This window comes from Aquarana catesbeiana, linkage group LG05 (assembly GCF_042186555.1).
Source record: "Aquarana catesbeiana isolate 2022-GZ linkage group LG05, ASM4218655v1, whole genome shotgun sequence".
NCBI classification, from domain to species: domain Eukaryota; kingdom Metazoa; phylum Chordata; class Amphibia; order Anura; family Ranidae; genus Aquarana; species Aquarana catesbeiana.
In genome coordinates, this window is record NC_133328.1 from 70,163,305 (window position 1) to 70,187,391 (window position 24,087).

The following is a 24,087-nucleotide window of genomic DNA, read 5'->3' on the forward strand; positions in this document are numbered from 1 at the left end:
CCCTAGATCACACTGATGCGATGCAGGGAAACGCACGAGATCCGCTGTGTCTTCCCGCATCGCAATTGCACAGTATCCACAGGATCTGCTGCGGGTGTCAATGTTAGATTAACACCCCGAAACAGATTGAAAAACAGTGCGAATGCCAGATTCGCATCGCATGAGTACACTCATGTCATGTCGATTCAGGTGCGGTAAAGAAAAAAAAAAAAAAAAAAAGTGCTGCGCCACCTTGGTGAGGATGCGATTTGAGCCTCACAAAATGTTAGGCTCAAATCGCACCTCACAGACATTGCATGTGATGAGCACAGGAAGGTGGTGCGATTCCTGTGCGAATCACATGTAGTGCTCCACACACACACCAGTGTGAACCTAGGCTTAAAGTTCCACCCTGAGCCGATAACTGCTGCATCATTGAATAGTGTCATTTAAAAAAAAAATATCTAATTCAGTCACAAAAAAAAAAAAAAAAAAAGGAAAGGAAAGGAAAGGAAAGGAAAGGAAAAGGGAAAAAAAGAAAAATACTCACTTTGCTGAGCATTGCTGTATAAAAGTGAACCAAGACACAGCCCCAGGAAGAAGAGTTTATATGCCATCTGTAAGATAACAGAATGCTTTCATTAGTGGATGCATTGCTGAAAAGTCCCAATCTATCCATACATCAAATTCGCCATAAAATTTGATCTTTTGGATTAACATACTGTATATCAATAACGGTTTAACATGAGGGCCCACCTAAACACTTTCTTACCATTGGTAAAAGCCTAGAAATTTTGTGTTTCATGGCTCTCTATGATCTGCAAGATCCTAAACTGTGCACAAACTTGCATCAAATATTACCAGAAAAAAAAAACAGATGTGACAGCTTTTCAATACACAGGCTACTGAGAAAGAAAAGTACATATATTGTAGGCTTAACATGTGAGCTATTTTGTAAAAAAGTGACCCTGTGGTGACGGGGGGGGGGGGGGGGGGGGGGGGGTCACTTTAACGTTATATTTTTACAGGATGGTTAGCCTTTTGTTTTAGAAATGCAACAGGGTTGCTTTAATACTAGTGCCTCCATAAGCTGTACCTATAAATGATAGACCTTTTCATTCACCTTTTTTTTTTTTAGCAAAGATTCATGTCTAATGCAGCATTATTCAAATGGTGCAATAATACATCTGAAGCGTTTTACAGGTTTGTTGTAGCGACACAGTTCTTGATTACCGGTTCCCCATTTTTGGTAATCCTAAAACTAGATGTGTTGCAGACCCATGCCAGCCATATAAATAAGCTCTGAAAAATTCAGCGCTCCTTGAGTAACACAGCCTGGAAGACCAGCAACGTATCTGAGGAGTGGAGCAGTCGCCGGATTCCTGAACTACAATGTTTCCATATATGGGCTGGCCTTTGCCTCTATAACAAACACTCCTCTGGGCTGGTTACACTGACACCATTACATTGAGCTGTTCCTCTTGCAGTTCAGAACAACCAGACTTGTGCAGTAACGCTACATACAGATCAAAACAAAGAAACAAGCCAGGAAACCATCGGCGAGACACTGGTTAGAGGCCAATGCATCACATATTTCATTTTTTTTTTGTTTAAAAAAAAAAAAAAAAAGAGAAGGAGAGAAGAAGGTGGTTACTTAGGGTAAGGCTTACAAAAACTCCAAAAAAAGGATTTTGCACATCTAGAAATAGAATTAATTTTTTTTCCCCTTCAGAAAAATACCAGGGCATCCACAAAGCACATGGTGCGGCTCCTTTTTTTGTTTTTTATTGAAGGTCATAGAAAACTGGTATTGCAGCCCAATTTACTGTATAACAAAGAATGGAGAACAATATACTATAAATCCCATAAAGTTTTGCTGACAGTTTAGCTTCCTCCCCCTGGATCTCAGTTAGGACTATGTTATGCTGCCAAATAAGCAGGGACATTACCCAGCGGCGGTTTTGCAGCAGAGATCTATAGCTACTTATTTAATGTAGAAATATATATCAGCAATGGTAGAGCATACTAAGAAGTCAGCGATTCTGCATCTACCATTATCTGCACAGTGACTGAGCCACAAATCACTGGACTTGCTGTGACCTTCCACTGACTACCGTTAAAGTTTTTTTTCCCCCTTTTTTAAAAAAAAGCAGGGTATATACACATAGAGTTTTTTTTCATTCAAGCAGCAAAAACAACTCACAGATACCCACATCCATTCAAATGACGAATGGATGTAGGGATCATCCCAGCTCTTCTATTGTATTCTGACAGCGGAGTTTGCGCCCCCCAGAATATACATTGGCTGCAAGCGCCGATCAAATGCTGTTCAACCCAAACCAGTTATTAAACTGGACTCTGATGAACAGAGAGGAGTACACACCTACTGACACTTGGCAAGTTCCTTCTGAACATGTATAAAAGTTTTAAAAGAAGTTCAGGGTTGTTTTTTTTTTTTTTTTTTTTTTAAATCATACTTACCTAGGTGGATGCAGCATAGGACTGATGCTGCATCTTTCCCCCGCTGGCTCTAAGACTGAGAAACGAGCGACTTAACACCGCTGATCGCTCGACCAACATCTCTCTGCTCAGGAGTGCAGAACAAACTGCACCCCTGTGATCCACAGGAGAAGTACAGACAAACGAGCTTTGGCTGTACTTCTCCTTTAAGCTGCATTCACACCTTTTAGCAGGGCATTTTTAAATCGCAGGCAAAATCACTGCGATTATGCTCCTGGTTTTAAAACGCCCAATTCCGAATGTAGCCTAAGGGAGGAAGATTAACTATTGCTATCTATGCCCCCCACCTGGGGAGATTTCCCTTGACTTCCTATTCCAACAGCCAAAGCAGGAAGCAAGAGGAAATCCAAGCCTGTGATGGAATTCCCGATGTTCTGTCAGATCAGTGAACCTGTCAGATCAGCGAACAAAAGTGATGTTCCGTCTGCTGACTGACCCAAAAATACTCACTGCGCACGCTTTCCACCGCTAGCAGGATTACTAATCTGACAGAACACCTGCAGTCAGAGGGCAGCAGCGGACATCTTGTTACACCCAGCCAAGTCTTGAATTTCACACTCCTAGCAATAAAATGAGCATATATTCTTATATACAGTATTTTGAAACCCGATCGATCTGCCCATGCGAGAGGCCGAACTAACTAAAATTTATGGTACTTAAACATTTTACGTCACGTTCATTTTCTTCTAAACTGTGTTGCTAATAAAGAAAAACATTACTAAATGCATTACAATGCATCTGATGTGCGTTTCTGTATATGTATTTTTTTTCCACCCATCCATTTCCGTCACTATTCATACATAAAAATAAATACAAACCCTTAAAATTAGGCATGCTTAGCATTAATTTAAATGGCAAGAATAAATGACTATTCTGGCCAATGAAATGAATGAACACCCAGCATCTGAAAAACACAGCTTAAAGCTGGCCATACACCTATAGATTATCTGCAGATTTTCTATGGTTAGATGTAAAAAGTGGGAGATTCCTCCATCCACACAGTTTAGCGAACATGGAGAAATCTGTTGCACTTTCCATCTAACCATAGAAAATCTGCAGATAATCTATAGGTGTATGGCCAGCTTTAGGCCTGTTTTTAACGCTTCTGTCAGGAGAAAGGTGTTCAGAAGAGAATAGTATGCATGAGGCCTAAGGGGAAACAAACATACATGATAAACAATGCTTTGTTATAAGGGCTATTCTGTATCAAAGACTAGTATTCACTTTTAAAATACTGCAACATGCAAAAGTTCTATATACCGGTATATAAAGGGTCATAGTGAGAGTAAATCATGATGCCACATCTACAAGATGCAACGCTGCCCTCACAGTATTATCATTATGGCTGCAGAATAAGGATTCTTTCCCAAGGGCGGTCCGCCCGGCGGACTCCACTTTGCTCAGTTATCCGCCTGCTCAGCTGGGAGTAACAGGTCCGTCTCCCCTCACTGTGCTGAGATAGACCTTTTAAAAGCCCTGCTCTCCTCTATGGAGAGATCGGATGAAAACGGGCTGCCTGTTTGTTTTCATCCCAAAAAAGGGTCTCCATCCATCTGGAGTTTACGGACAGGATTGGATCAGATTATGGCGGATATCAGCGGACAGAAGAGGTAAACATATTAGCCTGGAAGCTGTAACTAGTGCAACTAGCACCTGCTAATGGGCATCCATTAAACACAGGCAAGTCTATGCATTGCTTACATAGAGGTTTAGCCCTGGAGCCTGTCCGTTAAAGGTTACAGGATCCACAGTTTGTGTTTTTAGGGGTGGGGCTAATATAATAGAGCCCTGATGCAACCGTTAAGGCCAGCGGTGCTCAACGTTTTGAAGAGCAAGGGCTACTTAAGTAATTTGATAACCAGCCGTCGGCCACAATGATCTATGGGGTTTTATTGCCCCCTAAACCACAAATATAAAATGAGCCCTTACTGTCCTGAGCCCCCTATATGGTTGATTTAAACTGATGTGCTGCGATTTACCCGCACCGTAGCTGCAGGGCAGTGCACCTGCGGCTTTCTCGTAGGTTATCTGCTCTGATCCATTATTATTATTATTATTCAGGATTTATATAGCACCAATAGTTTACGCAGCGCTTTACAATATAAAAAGGAGACAACACAGTTACAATACAAAACAAGAAGATTAAGAGGGCCCTGCTCAGAAGAGCTTACAATCTAATAGATCCATATAATTCAATTATAATCTTGCACCGGGTGGTACGCTTTCAGAAAGTGCACCAAACTGGCAGTATGAATAGAAGTCTATGGCTCAGTGCAGCTAATCTATGGGAAAGCCGCAGGTGTACTGCACATCAGTGTGAAAGCAGCCAAATAACTTTTATTATTTTTTTTATTATTATAAGGTGCCAATATGCCCATTGCAAAAGCCGTGTATGTGATGTTTAACCTTTTAAAGGACCACGCTTATTTCTGACATTTGTTGTTTTCTAGCAAAAAATACTGTTTTTAACTTGTAAATTACTGAGAACCCCCAAATATATACATACAATTTTTTTTTTTTTTTTTTTTTAGCAGAGACCCCAAACGCAATTTTTTAGCAGCAGTCTTACAATACACTTTTTTTAAATTAATATAAGAAAACAGTAAAAGTTGACCTAATTTTTTTATATAATGTGAAAGATGTTAAACCAGATACCCCACATTTCATGCTTTAAAATTGTGCCCGCTTGTGGAATGGCAACTATGGGTTTTTCTTTTACACCGTCCCTTTAAAAAAAAAAGGGGGGGGCCCTTTTAAGGCCGGAAGTGATGTTTGACGACACTCTTGTACTCCAAGGGCATAGAGTTGAGTGGGGGGGGGGCATCTTTTTCCCACTCTACTTTCTGCCCATCAGCCCAGAAGGTTGGATTGTTTTCGCCGCTACTGATGGCTCCGGTAAGTGGGGAAAACAAGCAGGAATTGGCGTTAATATCCTTCAGCATCTGTGAGCTCAGAGACACCGGAGAAAGAGCAGAAGGGACATGCAGCCAGGGTGGATTTGATTTAAGCCTAGGTTCAGCCTAGTGCAATCTCAGACATCGCATGCGATTCACACACGCACAGCAGGTGCCGATTGAGCAATGCGATTTCAGCCATACGCATTGGATTCGCACAGAAAAAAGGTGCAGGGACTTGTTTTTCCCCGCACTGGAATCAGATCGCATGGATGTTCTCACCTATGCGGCTCGATTTCTGTACGAATCCACAGTTCGCACTGCGATCTGTGAACTGTTCTGGGGGCATCATTAACATTGTATTGACACCCGCAGCGGTTCGCAGAGGGCAGTGTGAACTGCCTGTGAGAGAGAAGCGATGCAGGAACCGGTGCTGGAATCACACAGGTTCCTGCATCGCACTGGTCTGAATCGATTTAAATCTTAATTTTTAAAGAGCAACTGTCATCAATGTCAAGCAGCAGCTCCATTTTGCAAACAAAATTAAAGTTTTTATTACAGTATTTAGAATAATAAAGCTGTCAGGTTAGTAAAACAGCGATATCAGAACCGATTCAATCATACAGTTTGTAGTGTACATAGATTTACAAAACAATGGGATAAAGGAATATTCCTGAACTTCTGTTTATCTCATGGTTACTGTGAAATTGTGTGCATGCATCAATGCAGTACATGTTGTCATCTCTGCTTGCAGAGCTTGGATTCATGAAATGAGTTTACCAAAAATGTAAATATTGCAGAATATACAGCCTCATGCTACACAACCAAGCTCAATTTCATACTGAATAAACTAAATTATTAATGTATCTTAAATAGTTTTTTTACTCCAAAAGAATTTTATTAAAATAAATGTAATTTAAAAAAAAAAAAACAAAAAAAAACATGATTTTGATATACATTTTTTTTAAAGCATTGATTTTTTTTATCCACCCTGCATGCAGCACATATCAGATCTGTAGGATGGCAGTGCATCCACTCAAAGGCTAGTTAGATATTCTGGGGCCTTCAAGAGAGGTTTCCAAACCCCGAATCGCACTCATGCAAGCCAGCCAGGCTCAGTCACTGGGGTAGAATCTAAACAATATAACATGGGAGACAACACGTAGGGCTTGCAATACCAATGTTCAAATGTTGTTTCTGCTAGAGGCCTGAGAAAACACAAAGCACTGAGCACTGCCATAGATCCTACTGCAGATATCCTATATTATTATAATATGGATAACATTTGTAGGAGTGCCTACCGCCTCATAGCTGTATACCTGCTATGTGTGATTAAAAGCACTGCTGCCCCTGTTTCGTGCAATTTGGAGTGAGATTTAGTGATGCCACCATGTTCACAGTTCTCTTTGCTGGAAGGACTGACACGAGAAAGCAAAGTCCTGCCTTTACAAAGTTGGCCACCTCTATACAGAGATACAGTGCAAAACAAGGCATCGAAAAAGGGGACAGATCAGCTTCAGGGAGACCACAGTTAACTACAATACCGGTAACACATACATAATATATATATATATATATACACACACACACACACACACATATACACACACGAATGTATTTGCAAATTATGGTAGAAAGTATTTGGTCACCTACAAACAAGCAAGATTTCTGGCTCTCACAGACCTGTATCTTCTTCTTTAAGAGGCTCCTTTGTCCTCCACTCATTACCTGTATTAATGGCACCTGTTTGAACTTGTTATCAGTATAAAAGACACCTGTCCACAACCTCAAACAGTCACACTCCAAACTCCACTATGGTGAAGACCAAAGAGCTGTCGAAGGATGCCAGAAACAAAATTGGAGACCTGCACCAGGCTGGGAAGACTGAATCTGTAATAGGCAAGCAGCTTGGTGTTAAGAAATCAACTGTGGGAGCAATAATTTGAAAATGGAAGACATACAAGGCCACTGATAATCTCCCACGATCTGGGGCTCCACGCAAAATTTTACCATGTGGGGTCAAAATGATCACAAGAACGGTGAGCAAAAATCCCAGAACCACACGAGGGGGCCTAGTGAATGACCTGCAGAGAGCTGGGACCAACATAACAAAGGCTACCATCAGTAACACCCTACGCCGCCAGGGACTCAGATCCTGCAGTGACAGACGTGTCCCTCTGCTTAAGCCAGTACATGTCCGGGCCCGTCTGAGGTTTTCTAGAAAGCATTTGGATGATCCAGAAGAGGATTGGGAGAATGTCATATGGTCAGATGAAACCAAAGTAGAACTGTTTGGTAGAAACACAACTCGTCGTGTTTGGAGGAGAGAGAGTGCCGAGTTGCAACCAAAGAACACCATACCTACTGTGAAGCATGGGGGTGGTAACATCATGCTTTGGGGCTGTTTCTTTGCAAAGGGAACAGGACGACTGATCCATGTACATGAAAGAACGAATGGGGCCATGTATCATGTACAAAAGGAGAGCTGCAAAAAAAGAATAAAATGCACAAAAAAAAAAAAAAAAAAAAAAAAAAAAAAAAAAAAAAAAAAAAAAAAAACACACACACACGTCTGACATTTTATTATCAGGAACCAAATGACAAATGTAATGTTGGAAAGTTGGCGGTTAGTGGGCAGATGTTAGATTAAATTCTGCTTGGGCCTCATTCACACGGGGCAATTACATCCATGCCCCATGCAGGGCTGTGGTGTTGCGTCCATCCCTGTTCTAGTGGTCCCAAGCTTGAGCTTGACAAAGGAGCGCGCCTATCCTCTACATCGATAGTGCGCATGCTCGGAAAAGTGTTGCATCAGACACCGCTGCGGTCCATGTGCACTCCAGCCTGACTTCTTGGACTTATCCATACACAGAGCCAGTGGACTGCTCCTACAGGGGAAAGGAGCTGCGCAAAACCCCGGACCAGCGTGCCTAGAGACTTCCCGCTGCAGGACCATCCTGACACCTATTACCACCATCTGAGTGTTTTTAAACTTTGATGTATAACATACCACACTGTCTGCACTTAGAAGGCGCCTCTTTCTTCTGTTTTTTTCTACATGTTTTGGGAGTGTGTTTCTGCTTCCTTCAAGGAGGCCAGCCCTGAGCTGTGGACTGTCTACTATTCCTGCTGGATATTTCCATCCGCTTTCCCATTGCATGACTCTCCCCTTTCTTTGCCCATTATCCCAGCCAAAGACTCATGGTGTCCGCTACCACTGATCACAGTTTTTGCGCCATTCCCATAATAGTGGACAACAGAAGCCCCATAGTAACTATGGGTGACGTCACTTCCCAGCCATTGTCCATCTTCTGTACACAACATCCACCGCAGGAGACTGGACTGGAGCAGCTTTAAAAAAGATATGTATTAGAGCTGCACGATTCTGGCTAAAATGAGAATCACGATTTTTTTTGCTTAGAGGATAGATCACGATTCTCTCGGCGTAACATCATCTTTCACATTAAAACAAAAAAATTGTGCTAACTTTACTGTTTCATTTTTTTTATTTATTGAAGTGTATTTTTTCCCAAAAAATTGCATTTGAAAGCTGGGCAAATACAGTGTGACATAAAATATTGCAGCAATTGCCATTTTATTCCCTAGGGTAAAAAAAAAAAAAAATATATATATATCCAGCTCTCTCTCACACTGAACAAACAGCGGAGGCTGTTTTGGGGCGGTTTGCAGGTGGTATTTTTAGCGCAATAATGCCTGCAAACCGCCCCAGTGTGAAAGGGGCCTTTGATCTAAGAAGGAAGTTAGTTACAATGTTTCAAGTTCTAAACTTGGCAGACTGCCTGATGCTTTCTTTTGACAGCTGGGTGAGCAGATAATTTCTCCACTTGTTTATATGAAAGAACCGGCAAACTCAGCAGGAGAGATCCGGCAAACTCAGCAGGAGAGATCCGGCAAACTCAGCAGGAGAGATCCGGCAAACTCAGCAGGAGAGATCCGGCAAACTCAGCAGGAGAGATCCGGCAAACTCAGCAGGAGAGATCCGGCAAACTCAGCAGGAGAGATCCGGCAAACTCAGCAGGAGAGATCCGGCAAACTCAGCAGGAGAGATCCGGCAAACTCAGCAGGAGAGATGGTCAGGGGAGGTGAATCGAGATCACGATTTTTTAACGATTAATTGTGCAGCTCTGATATGTATAACTAATTCTTCTTTACAGGGTTAGATAGGTTAGCCTTAGATTGTGGCTGCAAGTAGAGAGATTTCAGTTTTAGGCTGAATTCCCACTTTAAAGCAGAACTTCAGTAATTTTTTTCATCTTTCCATCTATTAAATCTTCTGCCCTTGTTGTTTTAACCTTGGATAGTAAAACAATTTTTTCTGCCAGTAAATACTTTATACAGCCCACTTCCTGTTTCTTGTCTGGTAAAAAGCCTAGGCTTATGACATCCTGCACAGCGCTCTCTCTCTCTCTCTCTCTCTCTCTCGAGAGAGAGAGAGAGAGAGAGAGAGAGAGAGAGAGAGAGAGAGAGAGAGAGAGAGAGAGAGAGAGAGAGAGAGAGAGAGAGAGAGAGAGAGAGAGAGAGAGAGAGAGAGAGAGAGAGAGAGAGAGAGAGAGAGAGAGAGAGAGAGAGAGAGAGAGATTGCCAGGAAGGGAGGTGGATGAGTCATAAGAGGGCCAATCAGAGCTGCAGAGCTGGAGGGGTGTCTGTGTAAATACAATAAGTGAACAAGCAGCAGCTTCAGCTGCCCACAGTTAAAATGGCTGCAGCCAGACTCAGTGGAGGGAGATTTCTGCAGCATATTTGGCAAGTACAGAATCACAGTATATATAAAATAATATGCAAAGTGGTTGGAGGGAAGCTTCAGAATGGCAAAGATGTTTTTATTACAAATTTATGTGAGCAGACTGCAGTTCCTCTTGCACTGCAAGACTCATCTCTGCCCCACAAAGCTGCTGGCTAGGAGATTCCCTGGTTGGCAGCTGAAAGCAAATAAAAGAGCAGCGATGGTGCCTGGTGACATTACCAAAATGTGGGCCAAATTTGACTAATGTCAACCATCATCCCTGGCCGTGTGCTTGCTTACTTAGCTGTTGGACAGGGAATATTCAGGCTAGCAGCGGAATAGGGCCAGGGATGTGGGCCTTGTGCAGGAAGTGGTCATATTAATGACAGCTTCCAGGCACTTATGCCAAAGTTTGAGCACCGTCGTCTCTCTGTACACCAACTTAGAGTTGGTTTTAATTACTGCTAGTTTGCATATCTGTGAACTTGCAGTATTTCTTCTTTAATCTGTTGTAGCGACAGCTTTTAAAAATGGCGGTGATAAGAACTACCTGAATCTGGTGCATGTGTCAGTACTGGTACCGAAACCGGCACAAAGCTTTTTTTTTTTAAATTAGGTGCAAGACATGTTAAAGTGGTCAAAACACCAGAAAAGTATCATATTTACTGAATTGTAATTGAATTGAAATGCCTATCAAATTATCACCTCTGATTTTTATTATTTTACTAAATTCTGCAAGCAATATTTTAATCCCTTTGGATACATTTTTTTATTCTGAATTTTTTTTAGTGCACACTTCTGTATATGCATGGGATTCGCTGTTCACAGCACAGGGCTCTGAAGGAACGGCACAAGTTTTCCATCCTTCAGGCTGGGTTCACACTGGTGCGACACGACAGCCGTCCTACTTTGGATCCGACTTTGCCCTGCGACATGAAGCCGGCATGTGTCCGACTTTCAATGAACGGGGATCCGACTTGGATCCCCGCCAATGCCGGCACTGTGTTTGGTATGAATCTTTAGGGGGAACTCCGCGCCAAATTTTAAATAAAAAACCGGCATGGGTTCCCCCTCCAGAGGCATACCAGGCCCTTGGGTCTGGTATGGACCTTGAGGGGAACCCCCTACGCCGAAAAAACGGCGTGGGGGGTCGCCCCCAATCCATACCAGACCCTTATCCGAGCACGCAGCCCGGCCGGACAGGAATGGGGGTGGGGACGAGCGAGCGCCCCCCCCCCCTCCTGAACCGTACCAGGCCGCATGCCCTCAACATGGGGGGGTGGTGCCTTGGGGGAGGGGGCGCGCTGCGGCCCCCCCACCCCAAAGCACCTTGTCCCCATGTTGATGAGGACAAGGGCCTCTTCCCGACAACCCTGGCCGTTGGTTGTCGGGGTCTGCGGGCGGGGGGCTTATCGGAATCCGGGAGCCCCCTTTAATAAGGGAGCCCCCAGATCCCGGCCCCCCACCCTATGTGAATGAGTATGGGGTACAGCGTACCCCTACCCATTCACCTAGGAAAAAAGTGTCAATTTAAAAAAAAACACTACACAGATTTTTAAAGCATTTTATTAGACAGCTCCGGGGGTCTTCTTCCGACTTCGGGGGTCTCTCCGGTTCTTCTCCACGCTCTCCGGATCTTCTGCCGGGCTCCTCCGCTCTCTTCTGCTCTTTTGCCGCTCTTTTGCTAAAGCGGAGGAGCCTGGTCTTCAATCTTCTGCCTTCTGCCTTCTGCCCTCTTCTCCTGATGTTGACACGACGCTCTCTGGGGCTAGAATGCTCTCTGTGCGCTCTGCTCTGACTTATATAGGCGGTGACCCCGCCCCCTTATGCCGTCACAGTCCCTGGGACTGGGACTGTGACGTTTTAGGGGGCGTGGTCATCACCTGATGACCACGCCCCCTTATGCCGTCATAGTCCCAGCATGCCCAGGGACTGTGACGGCATAAGGGGGCGGGGTCACCGCCTATATAAGTCAGAGCAGAGCGCACAGAGAGCATTCTAGCCCCAGAGAGCGTCGTGTCAACATCAGGAGAAGAGGGCAGAAGGCAGAAGGCAGAAGATTGAAGACCAGGCTCCTCCGCTTTAGCAAAAGAGCGGCAAAAGAGCAGAAGAGAGCGGAGGAGCCCGGCAGAAGATCCGGAGAGCGTGGAGAAGAACCGGAGAGACCCCCGAAGTCGGAAGAAGACCCCCGGAGCTGTCTAATAAAATGCTTTAAAAATCTGTGTAGTGTTTTTTTTTAAATTGACACTTTTTTCCTAGGTGAATGGGTAGGGGTACGCTGTACCCCATACTCATTCACATAGGGTGGGGGGCCGGGATCTGGGGGCTCCCTTATTAAAGGGGGCTCCCGGATTCCGATAAGCCCCCCGCCCGCAGACCCCGACAACCAACGGCCAGGGTTGTCGGGAAGAGGCCCTTGTCCTCATCAACATGGGGACAAGGTGCTTTGGGGTGGGGGGGCTGCAGCGCGCCCCCCTCCCCCAAGGCAACAACCCCCCATGTTGAGGGCATGCGGCCTGGTACGGTTCAGGAGGGGGGGGGGGGGCGCTCGCTCGTCCCCACCCCCATTCCTGTCCGGCCGGGCTGCGTGCTCGGATAAGGGTCTGGTATGGATTGGGGGGACCCCCACGCCGCCTTTTCGGCGTAGGGGGTTCCCCTCAAGTTCCATACCAGACCCAAGGGCCTGGTATGCTCTTGGAGGAGGAACCCATGCCGGATTTTTATCTAAAATTTGGCGCGGAGTTCCCCCTCAAGATGATCTGAGCACAAGTCGCGTGCCGAAGTCGGATCATGCGAGACGGCAATCCGACTTTGATCCGACTTCAATGATAGTCAATAGGCTGAAGTAGGATCAAAGTCGGACCAAAGTAGTACAGGGAGCATTTCTAAAGTCGGAACGACTTGTGTCGGACCAGTTAGGACGGCTCCCATAGGGAAACATTAAATTTCACACGTCATGCGACATGAGCTCCCAATGTCGGAGCGTTTGTCGGACCAGTGTGAACCCAGCCTCAGAGCGCATGCACTGGTGACGTCACCGGCGGCTTCACAAGTAAATATCTCCTAATCGGTGCATGTTTAGGAGATATTTACTGTACCTATAGGTAAGCCTATATTAAAAGCTTACCTAATTGGTAAAAATCAGCCAAAAGGAGTTTACTCCCACTTTAATTCTTATCTCTTGCATTCAAATCAAAAGCGAGGAAAAACATGCATCAGAGACACACACCAAAAAGAGCTCCTACTCTTCTTAGGCCTCATGCCCATTGGACGTTTTTACAGCTGCTGTTTTCAGGCTTCAGATGTTGTTTTCTGCAGTCAATCTCTCCAGCTTATTATCTCTTGTATCCATGCACACATAGGCTGTTATCAGCAGTTTCTGGAAGGGGGAGGGGGGGGGGGGTGTATCTGGCTGGGAAAAAAAAAAAAAAAAACAAAGCTAGTGGGTTCTGAGAGGAGTTTCAGCTGTAAAAATGATCCTCCAACTCTGAAAAAAAGCTGAAAACAGCATAAAAAATACACAGCTATTCTGCATTTATGAGCAATTTTGAGCCATAAGCTTTTATTGAAGTATAGTTTTACACAAAAAAAAAAACAAATAAACAAAAAACAAAAAAAAAAAAAAAAAAAAACGAACAAAAACACACCACACTAAAAAACCTCACTTTACAGCTTTTTACAGCTATCTTTACTGGCTTTTTATAACGTCCAGTGTGCATGAGGCCTTAACGTGGGAGGTATAGTCAATTTTTATTCAGACAGGGTTCTTTTTTTTTTTTTAAAGCAGAACTAAGCGGAACTTCACTCTCCCAATCAAAATTGATTATTTTTAAACCTCATGCTGCTAGTAAACAGATGAGAGAGTATATCATATTGACTGGTTTAAATTTTATTTATTTTTTCTTTACATTTCTTCAGTTACTTTCTGGCTTCTTGCCTAGGCAAATGAGGTCATACATCCCAGGAGGAGAGGAGGAAGGCTTTTCTCAGCTAAGCAAACTCTCCTGCATGCATGCTTGAACTAAGGGCAGATGGATTCCAGGACATACATGGTACCTAAATCATTTGCCCTTAACAAAATAAAGCATAGAAACATGGATGGATGGGTTTGCTTTGAATATTAAAAATGAATTAAATAGCGTTTTTGGTTTGTGGTACTCAGACGCAGTGAAGAAGATCCGCTTTAACTGTAACTGAGCGCCACAAACCGAAACACCATTTTATTCATTTGTAATATTCAAAACGTACCCATCCATCCATGTTTTCATACTTTATTTTGTTGCAAAGTCACTTTGAAAAACATTCCCCTAGCATTTTTAGCCGTGGCCATCTTAAATAAGGGCAAATGATACATCTAGTATTTACTTCCTGAGCCTTTACTGCTCAGTCATGCAGGCAGAAGAGTGCTTAGCTGAGACACTAAGCAGTTACAGCAAGTTTCATTTTTTTTTTCATCTTTTGTGATAAAGGTTTTATCAAAATAATAGCTGACCATTGTTAAATGGTTTGTCTCAACCCTGTAACTACCACTTTTGCTGGACAGCTTGGAGTCCAGCAAAAGGAATCTGAAAAATTACAGACTTACTGGCCGTATCACTGGGTGGAGGTAAAAGCTATAAAGCCTAGGAAAAGTAAAGTAATGCAGCCACCATCTAAAAATTGGTAATTTGCAATATAATAAATTTATGGTTTAATACTGCTTTAAGTAGAGGAATGCTAGAAGAGCACCCGTCTGATTTCTTAATGTTTTCTTTCCCTGTTGCAGATTTTTCCCTTATTTCCTGTCTGGTAAATTATTGTCTCCAGATCAGAAAGCAAGACAGAAACTACTTTAATGGTCGTACACAAGATCAGAAAACTGTACGAAAAATATCGCTTTCAAAGCGATCCTATGATAATCTGATCGTTAGTACACAGCTTTCGAGAGCCGTCAGTTCATCCGATATTATCCAATGGGACAAGCACGAAAATATTGGAGCGTACGATTTTCACTTAATCAGTACAGCGAGTTGTCACTCAACAATATAAACACATTACGTCGCACGAGAATTTTAGTAAATTCTTAAATTTTCAATATGCAGACTAGCATGTAAAAAAAACAAAAACAAAAACAAAAAAAAAAAAAACAAAAACAAAAAACACAGATGATCATTTGTCCGATAATCTCACTGTGTGTACCAGGCATCAAGGGTCAAAATACATGTTACAATCTGATTAGACAAAGGATTGTCCAAACAACTTAAAATTTCCCAAACTATGTAATTTGAATTCAATTTGCATCCAGACAGACTCTTGTAGTACACAGTTATTGGTAAGAGTTCGTTCAGATTGTAACAGATTGTAGTGATAAACTTGGGCCCCTTTCACAGGGGATGGATCCTGTTTCGATCAGAGGAGAGGAGACCTGGGTGGTGACAACATACACAGGCTTACTTTGGAACATCCATTATTGGCTATCCCTCCAGTGCCCCAAAGCCGCCACTGGGAGCCAATCACATGAGCAGACTAGAGCCCCCCTCAGAATAGGCAAGTATAAGCATCTTTCTTATCCAGGGTAGTTAAGAGTCAGAAGGGAGAGAGAGAGTAGGTTTAAGCACACTTGTTTAGTGACATTCCACTTTAACAGAGCCCTAGATAGTAGTAAAACCTGACAGGGGTTCTAACCTTTTCCGACTATCCAAAAGATATATAAAATAAAAGTTTTGGCTACTTCACTATTTTGTGCAGAGTAGGAGGGAACTCATGTGTATCCAAGGTCACAACATGCAGAGAGAACCCTGGGAGACACCCAGTACCAGGAGAGTCTGCTCTTCCCTCATATAAATACTCATTTATATGGGCATCCGTATGACAACCGTCTACGTTCGGGGGACAGACTTGTCAAATTGGAAGCTGTGGCTATGTTCGCCCCCACTGACATGAACGGGACTGTCTGCACAGGGATAGACGGAACACCTGAGCATCCTGATGACAGCAAATACTGCCCTCACATGAGCGTACACCCGCGTGAATGAGCCCTACCATTGGTGTTTTATGTCGGAGTGCCGAAACATTTAGCTCCTAATAGAAACAATTAACCATGCTGACAAGTTACAAATATTCAATTTTGTGTAAGGAAAACAGTTGGAGATTTAAAGCTTTAATCTGATTGGTTGGGATGGGGCAACAGACAATTTTAGGCATTTTGATAGAAGCTCATGGGTCACTGGATCATTTGCTAGGGACCTGTCTGCAGGGGGCATTAAAAGCTGGCATTTGAGCCCCGACTCCATATCTAAAACAGAAAGAAATGCAGCTGTGAAGGGATGTACACATGCCAAAGTAGGGCATGACTGCTGAAAAAAAATGAAATGGCATGTCGCATTCAGAATACGGTACCACTGCTGAATGTGGCCCATTCACTTAAGAGATGTATGTTTTTTGTTTGTTTTTTTAGAATCATACTCACCTTGGTGGATGCAGCATCTGTCTCCTGGCGCCTCTAACACTGAGACGATGGGTTGGTGGTAGGGATGCACCGATACTGGTATTGGTACCAGCACTGATTTTCACAAGTACTCACTCACTCACTCCAACAAGCCTGGGTTTACACAGGAGCGGTGGGGAAACCGCACCGCTTTCCTGTTCAAATTGCATGCGATTCTTTGCAGTTCATAATGTGCCCTTTCATTTAGTATGGATGCAAATCACACCACCAACTACTCGGTACCGGCAAGTACTTGACCAAAAGTATCAGTACTCGCCAATAAAGAAAGGGTATTAGTGCATCCGTAATTGGTGGTGAGGTGACATTGCCTCCTGACCGCCTGTCAAACTCCCTATTAACATCAATCCTCTGTGGATTGCTTTTCAGAGGGGTGGCAATAATAGTTGTGTGTGACAGCGAGCCCTAAGGTCAGCACCCAGCTGATGTCTGCCTTCAGCTATGCTGTATATGGATCTCTCAAAACGGATTATGATCAATTAGTATATCCCCATGGGCGGACTTTTCTAAATCACCAAGGGCCCTTTCACACTGCTCTGTGTTTCAGATGAGTTTCCTGTGCATTTCTGGTGCGTTTTTGGGTCGCCTGCACCTGTGAAAAACGGACAAGTGACTCAAAGCACACCAAAAACACATACCACGGTGCGTTTTTACTGTGATTTCCATGGGAAGCTGCATTTTTGAAAAACGCACCAAAGATGCAGCATGCAGGACTTTTCAAAACGCACCGCACACAGCGCAGTGGTGAGGAAAGTCCCATAGGGTTTAAAGGGAAAAATTTTTCTTGCAAGGTAAAAATCCCAAAAAAAAACGTATCAGTGTGGAAGGGGTCTAACTGCATGGAGCTTTGCTCTCATTAACGAATGTTGTAAGGACACTGATCATATTAAGGCTACTACACAGAGCATAATTATTCATTTACGATAGAACATTTTACCTTGGTGAAATACAAGAAACTAAGAAAATATAAAAAATAAAAAAAAATCTGCTGAATCTATGGGAAAACCATTTGTGTTGGAGTAGACAGCCTCACATGGCCTTTCACTCCTCTGAAAACAAAAGAAAGCAGAAAAACACACCTTGAGGGAAGAGAAAAAAAAAAACAGCTCAGACAAGTGCTGACACATCAGCTCCTGAGGCCAGGGCTCAGCCAATCCAACCACAAGACATGTGCAAAGACTCAAACACCGCAAAGTCTACAGCATTTCTATAAGACTAATACACTGCTATTGTGGATTACAGTGGTTCGGTATAGAAATCGCATAGGATAACCTAGAAATCTGATAGTAGGCAGTACTTGTGTAAAATGTAATGTACAAATCAGAGGTTTACAACTCTTCCCAGCTAAAAAGCCATCAAGTGTACAGGAAAAGTGGAGAACAAGCTGTACGTTTACATCTGAAACTTACATCAACAGGACTTCTTGGCAAAGCTAGCTTGCAAGAATGGATTGAAAAGGCGCAGGGTAGAAATCTGAACAATAAAACAAAGTAACCTAGTAGGTATTTCAGTTTACAGCCATGTGTGCTTTATTTGTAGCAGTCTAGTGTTATAAATAAGCACTATAGGGAGCCCAGCGGGACGAGGCTGACACCCCCAACCCCCTCCAACACACCACTCCCAGGATGTCCTGTGCTTCCCTCCCACTGCACATTCCTACAGGGAAACTCCCTGCCGCCTCTGGGGGGTGGAAAGGACAGAGTACAGCATATGGATACCTCTGACTGTACAGACAACCCTGGCTCCGAGGCCTATGTATACACAGGGGGGGGGGGGCATATTCACAGATAACAACCATGGCACAATCTCAGCCAAGCTCTGCGGTATCTGTAAACTGGCACTGCATTAAGGAGGATCATACCAAACCTGTGTCTGCTCATTCACAAACACCTTTCATAAAAACAACCACCATGCAACAGAACAGACACTTTTTTTTTTTTTTTAAAAAGATCTTTCAAGAAAAAAAAAAAAAAAAAAAATGTAAAATTTATTTTTATTCAGCATCACAAACCATGTAACTGAATATGACCTACAAAGTATAAACAAAGTAACATTATTTGTAGCACGTTTGTATTTTAGCACTGGTTGTGTATGAGGATACATTTATTAAAGCTGCTTCTCACATTATCAGGGTTTATTACAAAAAAAAAAACAAAAACACAGTTTTACCGGATAGTGTGGTAATAGAGGATAGTATTTATTAGTGGGGTAGTGATTGAATACATCCTTCCTACAAATCAGCTGATTGAAGACAAAAATATTTTGGCAGCCAATCATATAAGATTCTCAACTGACAAATTGCTCTGATTATTACTGACTCTTGTGATTATTATGTAGTGTCGGCCATAAAAGGATGACCAGTCAGTAACAGACATTTCCTTCTATTGGACCCGCGCTCTGTGTACTGCACCCCACACCAAGTCACATCCAATATACAAACTGAATGCAGATTTACTAAAGACTGGCAAGAATATGACTGAAATAACAAAACACTTCCATGCTGCAATGTCCTAAGAGAACAAAAAAAAAAAAAAAAAGAAGGGGATAATATCCAGAGATCAGGAGTGAGGCAGTCTGGCTTCCACATCTTGTGAACCACAATAACCAGCATGCCAAGTGTATCAATTATAAACCAACAATCACTGGAGAGACCAGGATAACAAGAGTGTCAGTCCTACATGTCACCCCACCCATATAATCACAGCAAAGACAATGCTGCACTCGAGTGGAGTACAATGATAGAGAAAAAAAAAAGTATATATATATATATATATATATATATATATATACATACACATATACACACACACATACATACACCATACATATACACACACACAGAGTGGAGGTGGTGTTCAGGACTAGTCATGGTGAAAATAACTTGTTTACAGCCCAGCAGCCTCGCCTGAGAATGGTTGGCCGTGTTCCTAGGACATGGCGATTAATCAGTTACCGATTTTCATTGCTGGACAAATCCCGGGCATCATTCTGACCATTTCAACCAGCTTCCCAACACATCCTGCCCTATTCCTGGCATAGGTACCCATCCATGGCTCGTCCCTGGTGATGGGCCCATGTCCCTGGTACGGGCACACATCGATATCTGTCCCTGGTATGTTGCCTCCACCAGAATGACCACGTTTTGTGATGAGAAGCCAGCAGAAACCTTCATATTATGACCTGTGAAAGGCCAACTTATCATCCAGTCCGGCCCATCCCCCAAACCATTCCAGAGCCGACAACTGTCCCCGACTTCCATCACATATCACCCATTGTGAATGGTCCCTGGAAATGTGTCACTAGGTTCTCTCTGTACAATGGATTCTGGTCTCTCCATCCTGTGATCAGTTGGGGTCCCTGGAACGATCGGCCACTAAGACTGATCACATCACACAGAATGCCTTAGAGGCCGATAGTTCCAGGAACATTTCTACTGAGCCCGAGATCCCAGCTGATCACACGGGGACGGAGTGTCCCTGGAAGTATTGATCACACAGGGACGGAGTGTCCCTGGAAGTATCGATCACTCGGGGACGGAGTGTCCCTGGAAGTATTGATCACACAGGGATGGAGTGTCCCTGGAAGTATTGATCACACGGGGACGGAGTGTCCCTGGAAGTATTGATCACACGGGGACGGAGTGTCCCTGGAAGTATTGATCACACGGGGACGGAGTGTCCCTGGAAGTATTGATCACACGGGGACGGAGTGTCCCTGGAAGTATTGATCACACGGGGATCAGCGGGGATCCCTGGCTCTATGAAGCCATTGACTCCTATGGCACTCCATATAGTTGCACTGATCCCATAGCACAGTAGTAATGTCCATGGAACTATTGCCCACTAAGGCACTCCGGGCTGTGCCGTGTAACCAGCTGAGAGCCCAGTCCATGGAGCCCACTAGGGCACTCCGTGCAGTGCGGACGTCCATAGACAGGGCGGAGTGAAGTATAGCGCTCCGGGTGATGGAAGCTGTAGCGCTGTACAAGGGCTCACCTCTATAGGAGCTCCGAGGCGGATCCAGCCGGCCCGGGTCGGTGTAGTCCTGTGTACCGGGGTGTCCGGTCCCGGTGTAGTCGGCTCTCAGTCCGCTCTCCTCACACGACGCGGTGACGTCCCGAGCTCGCGCTCCGCTGGCCGCACCACAGGAAGCGCATTCCAGGCCTGTGACGTCAGCGGTGTGGGCGGGGCGAGGGACACGTGGGTGCGGAGGGAGAAGAAGGGTGACCTCAGGGTGGGAGATTACTGTGCTGACGAATAGAATCGTCCAGTCATATCCGGGGAGGGAAGGGGGGAGAGGGGTGTACGGCATAGTCCGGTGTATGCAGTAATGCGCTCTGATTAGCCAATGGCCAGAATGTTTTATTTATTACAGGGATTTATACAGAGCCCACAATTTACATACATACTGTACATTCATGTCTGTCCCTGACCTCAAGAGCTGACAGTCTGCGCTCCATACACAATACCAATACACCTCCCGGCATGTCTATGGAGTGTGGGAGGAAAACCACACAGGGAGAACATGCAACCTCCAGCCATGGAACATTCCTCCCACCTGTCCCTGATTAGGAGCAATGTCCCTCTGTCCCTCATTCCTCCTTATCTGTCCCTCATTTTGGTCTGATCTATATAGATGTATATAAAATGCACTATTTATTAACCACTTCAGCCCCGGAAGGATTTACCCCCTTCCTGACCAGAGCACTTTTTACAATTCGGCACTGCGTCGCTTTAACTGCTAATTGCGCGGTCATGCAATGCTGTAACTAAAGGAAAATTGCGTCCTTTTCTTCCCACAAATAGAGCTTTCTTTTGATGGTATTTGATCACCTCTGCGGTTTTTATTTTTTGCGCTATAAACGGAAAGAGACCGAAAATTTTGAAAAAAAAAAATGATATTTTCTACTTTTTGTTATTAAAAAAATCCAATAAACTCAATTTTAGTCATACATTTAGGCCAAAATGTATTCGGCCACATGTCTTTGGTAAAAAAAATGTCAATAAGCGTATATATATTGGTTTGCGCAAAAGTTATAGCGTCTACAACCTAGGTTACATTTTCTGGAATTTACACAGCTTTTAGTTTATGACTGCCTATGTCGTTTCTTGAGGTGCTAAAATGGCAGGGCAGTACAAACCCCCCCCAAATGACCCCATTTTGGAAAGTAGACACCCCAAGGAAATTGCTGAGAGGCATGTTGAGCCCATTGAGTATTCATTTTTTTTGTTCCAAGTGATTAAATAATGACAAAAAAAAAAAAAATACAAAAAGTTGTCACTAAATGATATATTGCACACAGAGGCCATGGGCATATGTGGAATTACACCCCAAAATACAAGTACGGGGATACCACATATGTGGGACTTTTTGGGAGCCTAGCTGCGTACGGGGCCCCGAAAACCAATCACCGCCTTCAGGATTTCTAAGGGCGTAAATTTTTGATTTCACTCTTCACTGCCTATCACAGTTATATTTACCTCCCTAACTAGCGTCACCAGTGACACTTAATACAGCGATCAGAAAAATGATCTCTTAGTGACACTGGCGACGGGGGATGATCAAGGGGTTAAAACTTTATTGGGGGGGGTTAGGGGGGTATCCTAGACCTAAAGGGGGCTAACACTAACTGCCCTACCATACTAACTGTCACAAACTGACCCCAATGCAGTAATCAGAAAAAAAAAACTGCTTGGTGTCACTGTGACGGGGGGGTGATCGGGGGGTGATGGGGGTGTAAAGTATGCCTGGCGTGTTCTACTGTGTGTGTTTGTGCACTCACATCGATGTCTTCTCTCCTCAGCGGAAAATACAGAGCCGAGGAGAGATGACATCACTTCCTCTGCTGCTGTTTACTATACAGCAGCAGAGGAAGGTATTCATTGGATGGGAGCGATCGCGAGGGGGGGGGCAGGAATGGATGGCCTCCCCCTCACCTCTCATCGCTCCCGGACAGAAGCCGACCGCCTCGGGCACCGGTACGTGGTACGTGATACGTGATTTTGCCTGCCCGTGCCATTCTGCCACAGTATATCTGCGTCAGGCGGTCGGCAAGTGGTTAAAAAGCGTTTTCCAGCGCTAAACCTTTCACCTGATTTCTAAATGGCTGCATTTGTAAATTCCAAAAGCCACTATAAAGGAATAGTAGTGGTAAAAAAAGCACTTGTGGGTTTAAAAGTAAAATTTTTATTTTTTAAAAATAGCAAACATATCATACTTACCTCCACTGTGCATCTCATTTTGCACAGAGTGGCCCCGAACTTTGTCTTCTGGGGTCCCTCAGCGGCTCCTCCCCACATCAGATAACCCCCTAGGAGAAGTGCTCTCCCGGGGTGTTACCTTGCAGGCGCGCTCCCGAGTCCATCATTTGGCGTCCATAGACGCCGAATGCAGGACTTGGCCCCGCCCCCTGGCGGGGTGTGTCCTATGCCTGCATACTTTTGCCAAGAGGTGTCCCTCATTCCTATCTCAAAAAGTTGGGAGGTATGATATAATGTCCTGTTTGGGATTTGACTAGGGGTTCCCAGTCAAGGGCCGGGACAAGGGGGTGGGCAGAAGGTTCGGCTGCCCTAGGTGCAGTGTGTATTGGAGAGATTGGGGGCGCCGCAAGTTCCTTCTACTATGAGGCTGACAGGAGTAGTGACAGCCGCATCACTACTTTTGTCAGCCTAGCGCTGGAAGCAGCAAGGAGAGAGCTGGGAGGAGGTACAGGCTGTGCTCTCTCTCCCCCTCTCTCATAAGCTCACACATAAGGCCTCTTTCACACGGGCGGCTGTTCTCCCGCTGTTAAAAGCATGTTTTGTTATTTTGAAATTCCAAGACTCCAGGCACAGCAATTACTTGCCATTGTACATTGCGAATAGCAGCGTTTACGTGCGTTTACATGCGGCTGCGTTTAGCTGCGGTGGAACATTCTTGCCATTTCTGATGTGCTTTGTGTTGTTTTTCTTTCCTTGATGCCTCTGCTATCTAAAGGATAGATAGTACACTGCGATTACTTCAGTTATGTGCAGATAGTTGCACTAAATCGGTCCTGGACGCAGTCACATTTATTTTTTTCTAACCGCACCAAACCCCATGTAACGAAACCTTCACTAAACGCAGTGTGTGAATGAGGCCATAGGAAAGCATTGTGTGAGTTTAGCTGCAGTAGATAACTTGGTCTATCCACAGATAAAAGCAGATCTCTATGCGCCCGTGTGAAAGGGGCCTAATGAAGTGGGTGGGGGGCGCAATTTGCCATCTTTGCTTTGGGCATTGGATTATCATGTCCCGGCACTGACCCCAGTGCTGCAAGGCTGATATGCTAATCACTAAACCATTGTGCTGCCCCAACCACATAAAATGCACCCAAAGCTAAAGTTTTGTATTGGATAGAATAGGGAGTTACAGTGGAGAAAATAATTATTTGATCCCCTGCAGATTTTGTAAGTTTGCCCACTTACAAAGACATTAAGGGTCTATAA

The 24,087-nt window shown here is 44.2% G+C and overlaps 1 protein-coding gene across 1 annotated transcript in view; it reads right to left on the reverse strand.

The window, feature by feature from the left end:
• The window catches only part of LOC141144317 (integrin beta-1-A), a 58,187-nt gene extending 37,383 nt beyond the window's left edge, over positions 1-20,804 (reverse strand). Inside the window, exons 1-2 of the mRNA XM_073629877.1 lie at positions 20,617-20,804; positions 530-596 (exon numbers count right to left, since the gene is read on the reverse strand). Of these exons, the coding sequence (XP_073485978.1) occupies positions 530-596 (67 nt within the window). The 5' untranslated portion in view covers positions 20,617-20,804. The remainder of the gene's footprint in view (positions 1-529; positions 597-20,616) is intronic.
• Positions 20,805-24,087: the final 3,283 nt, after the last annotated feature.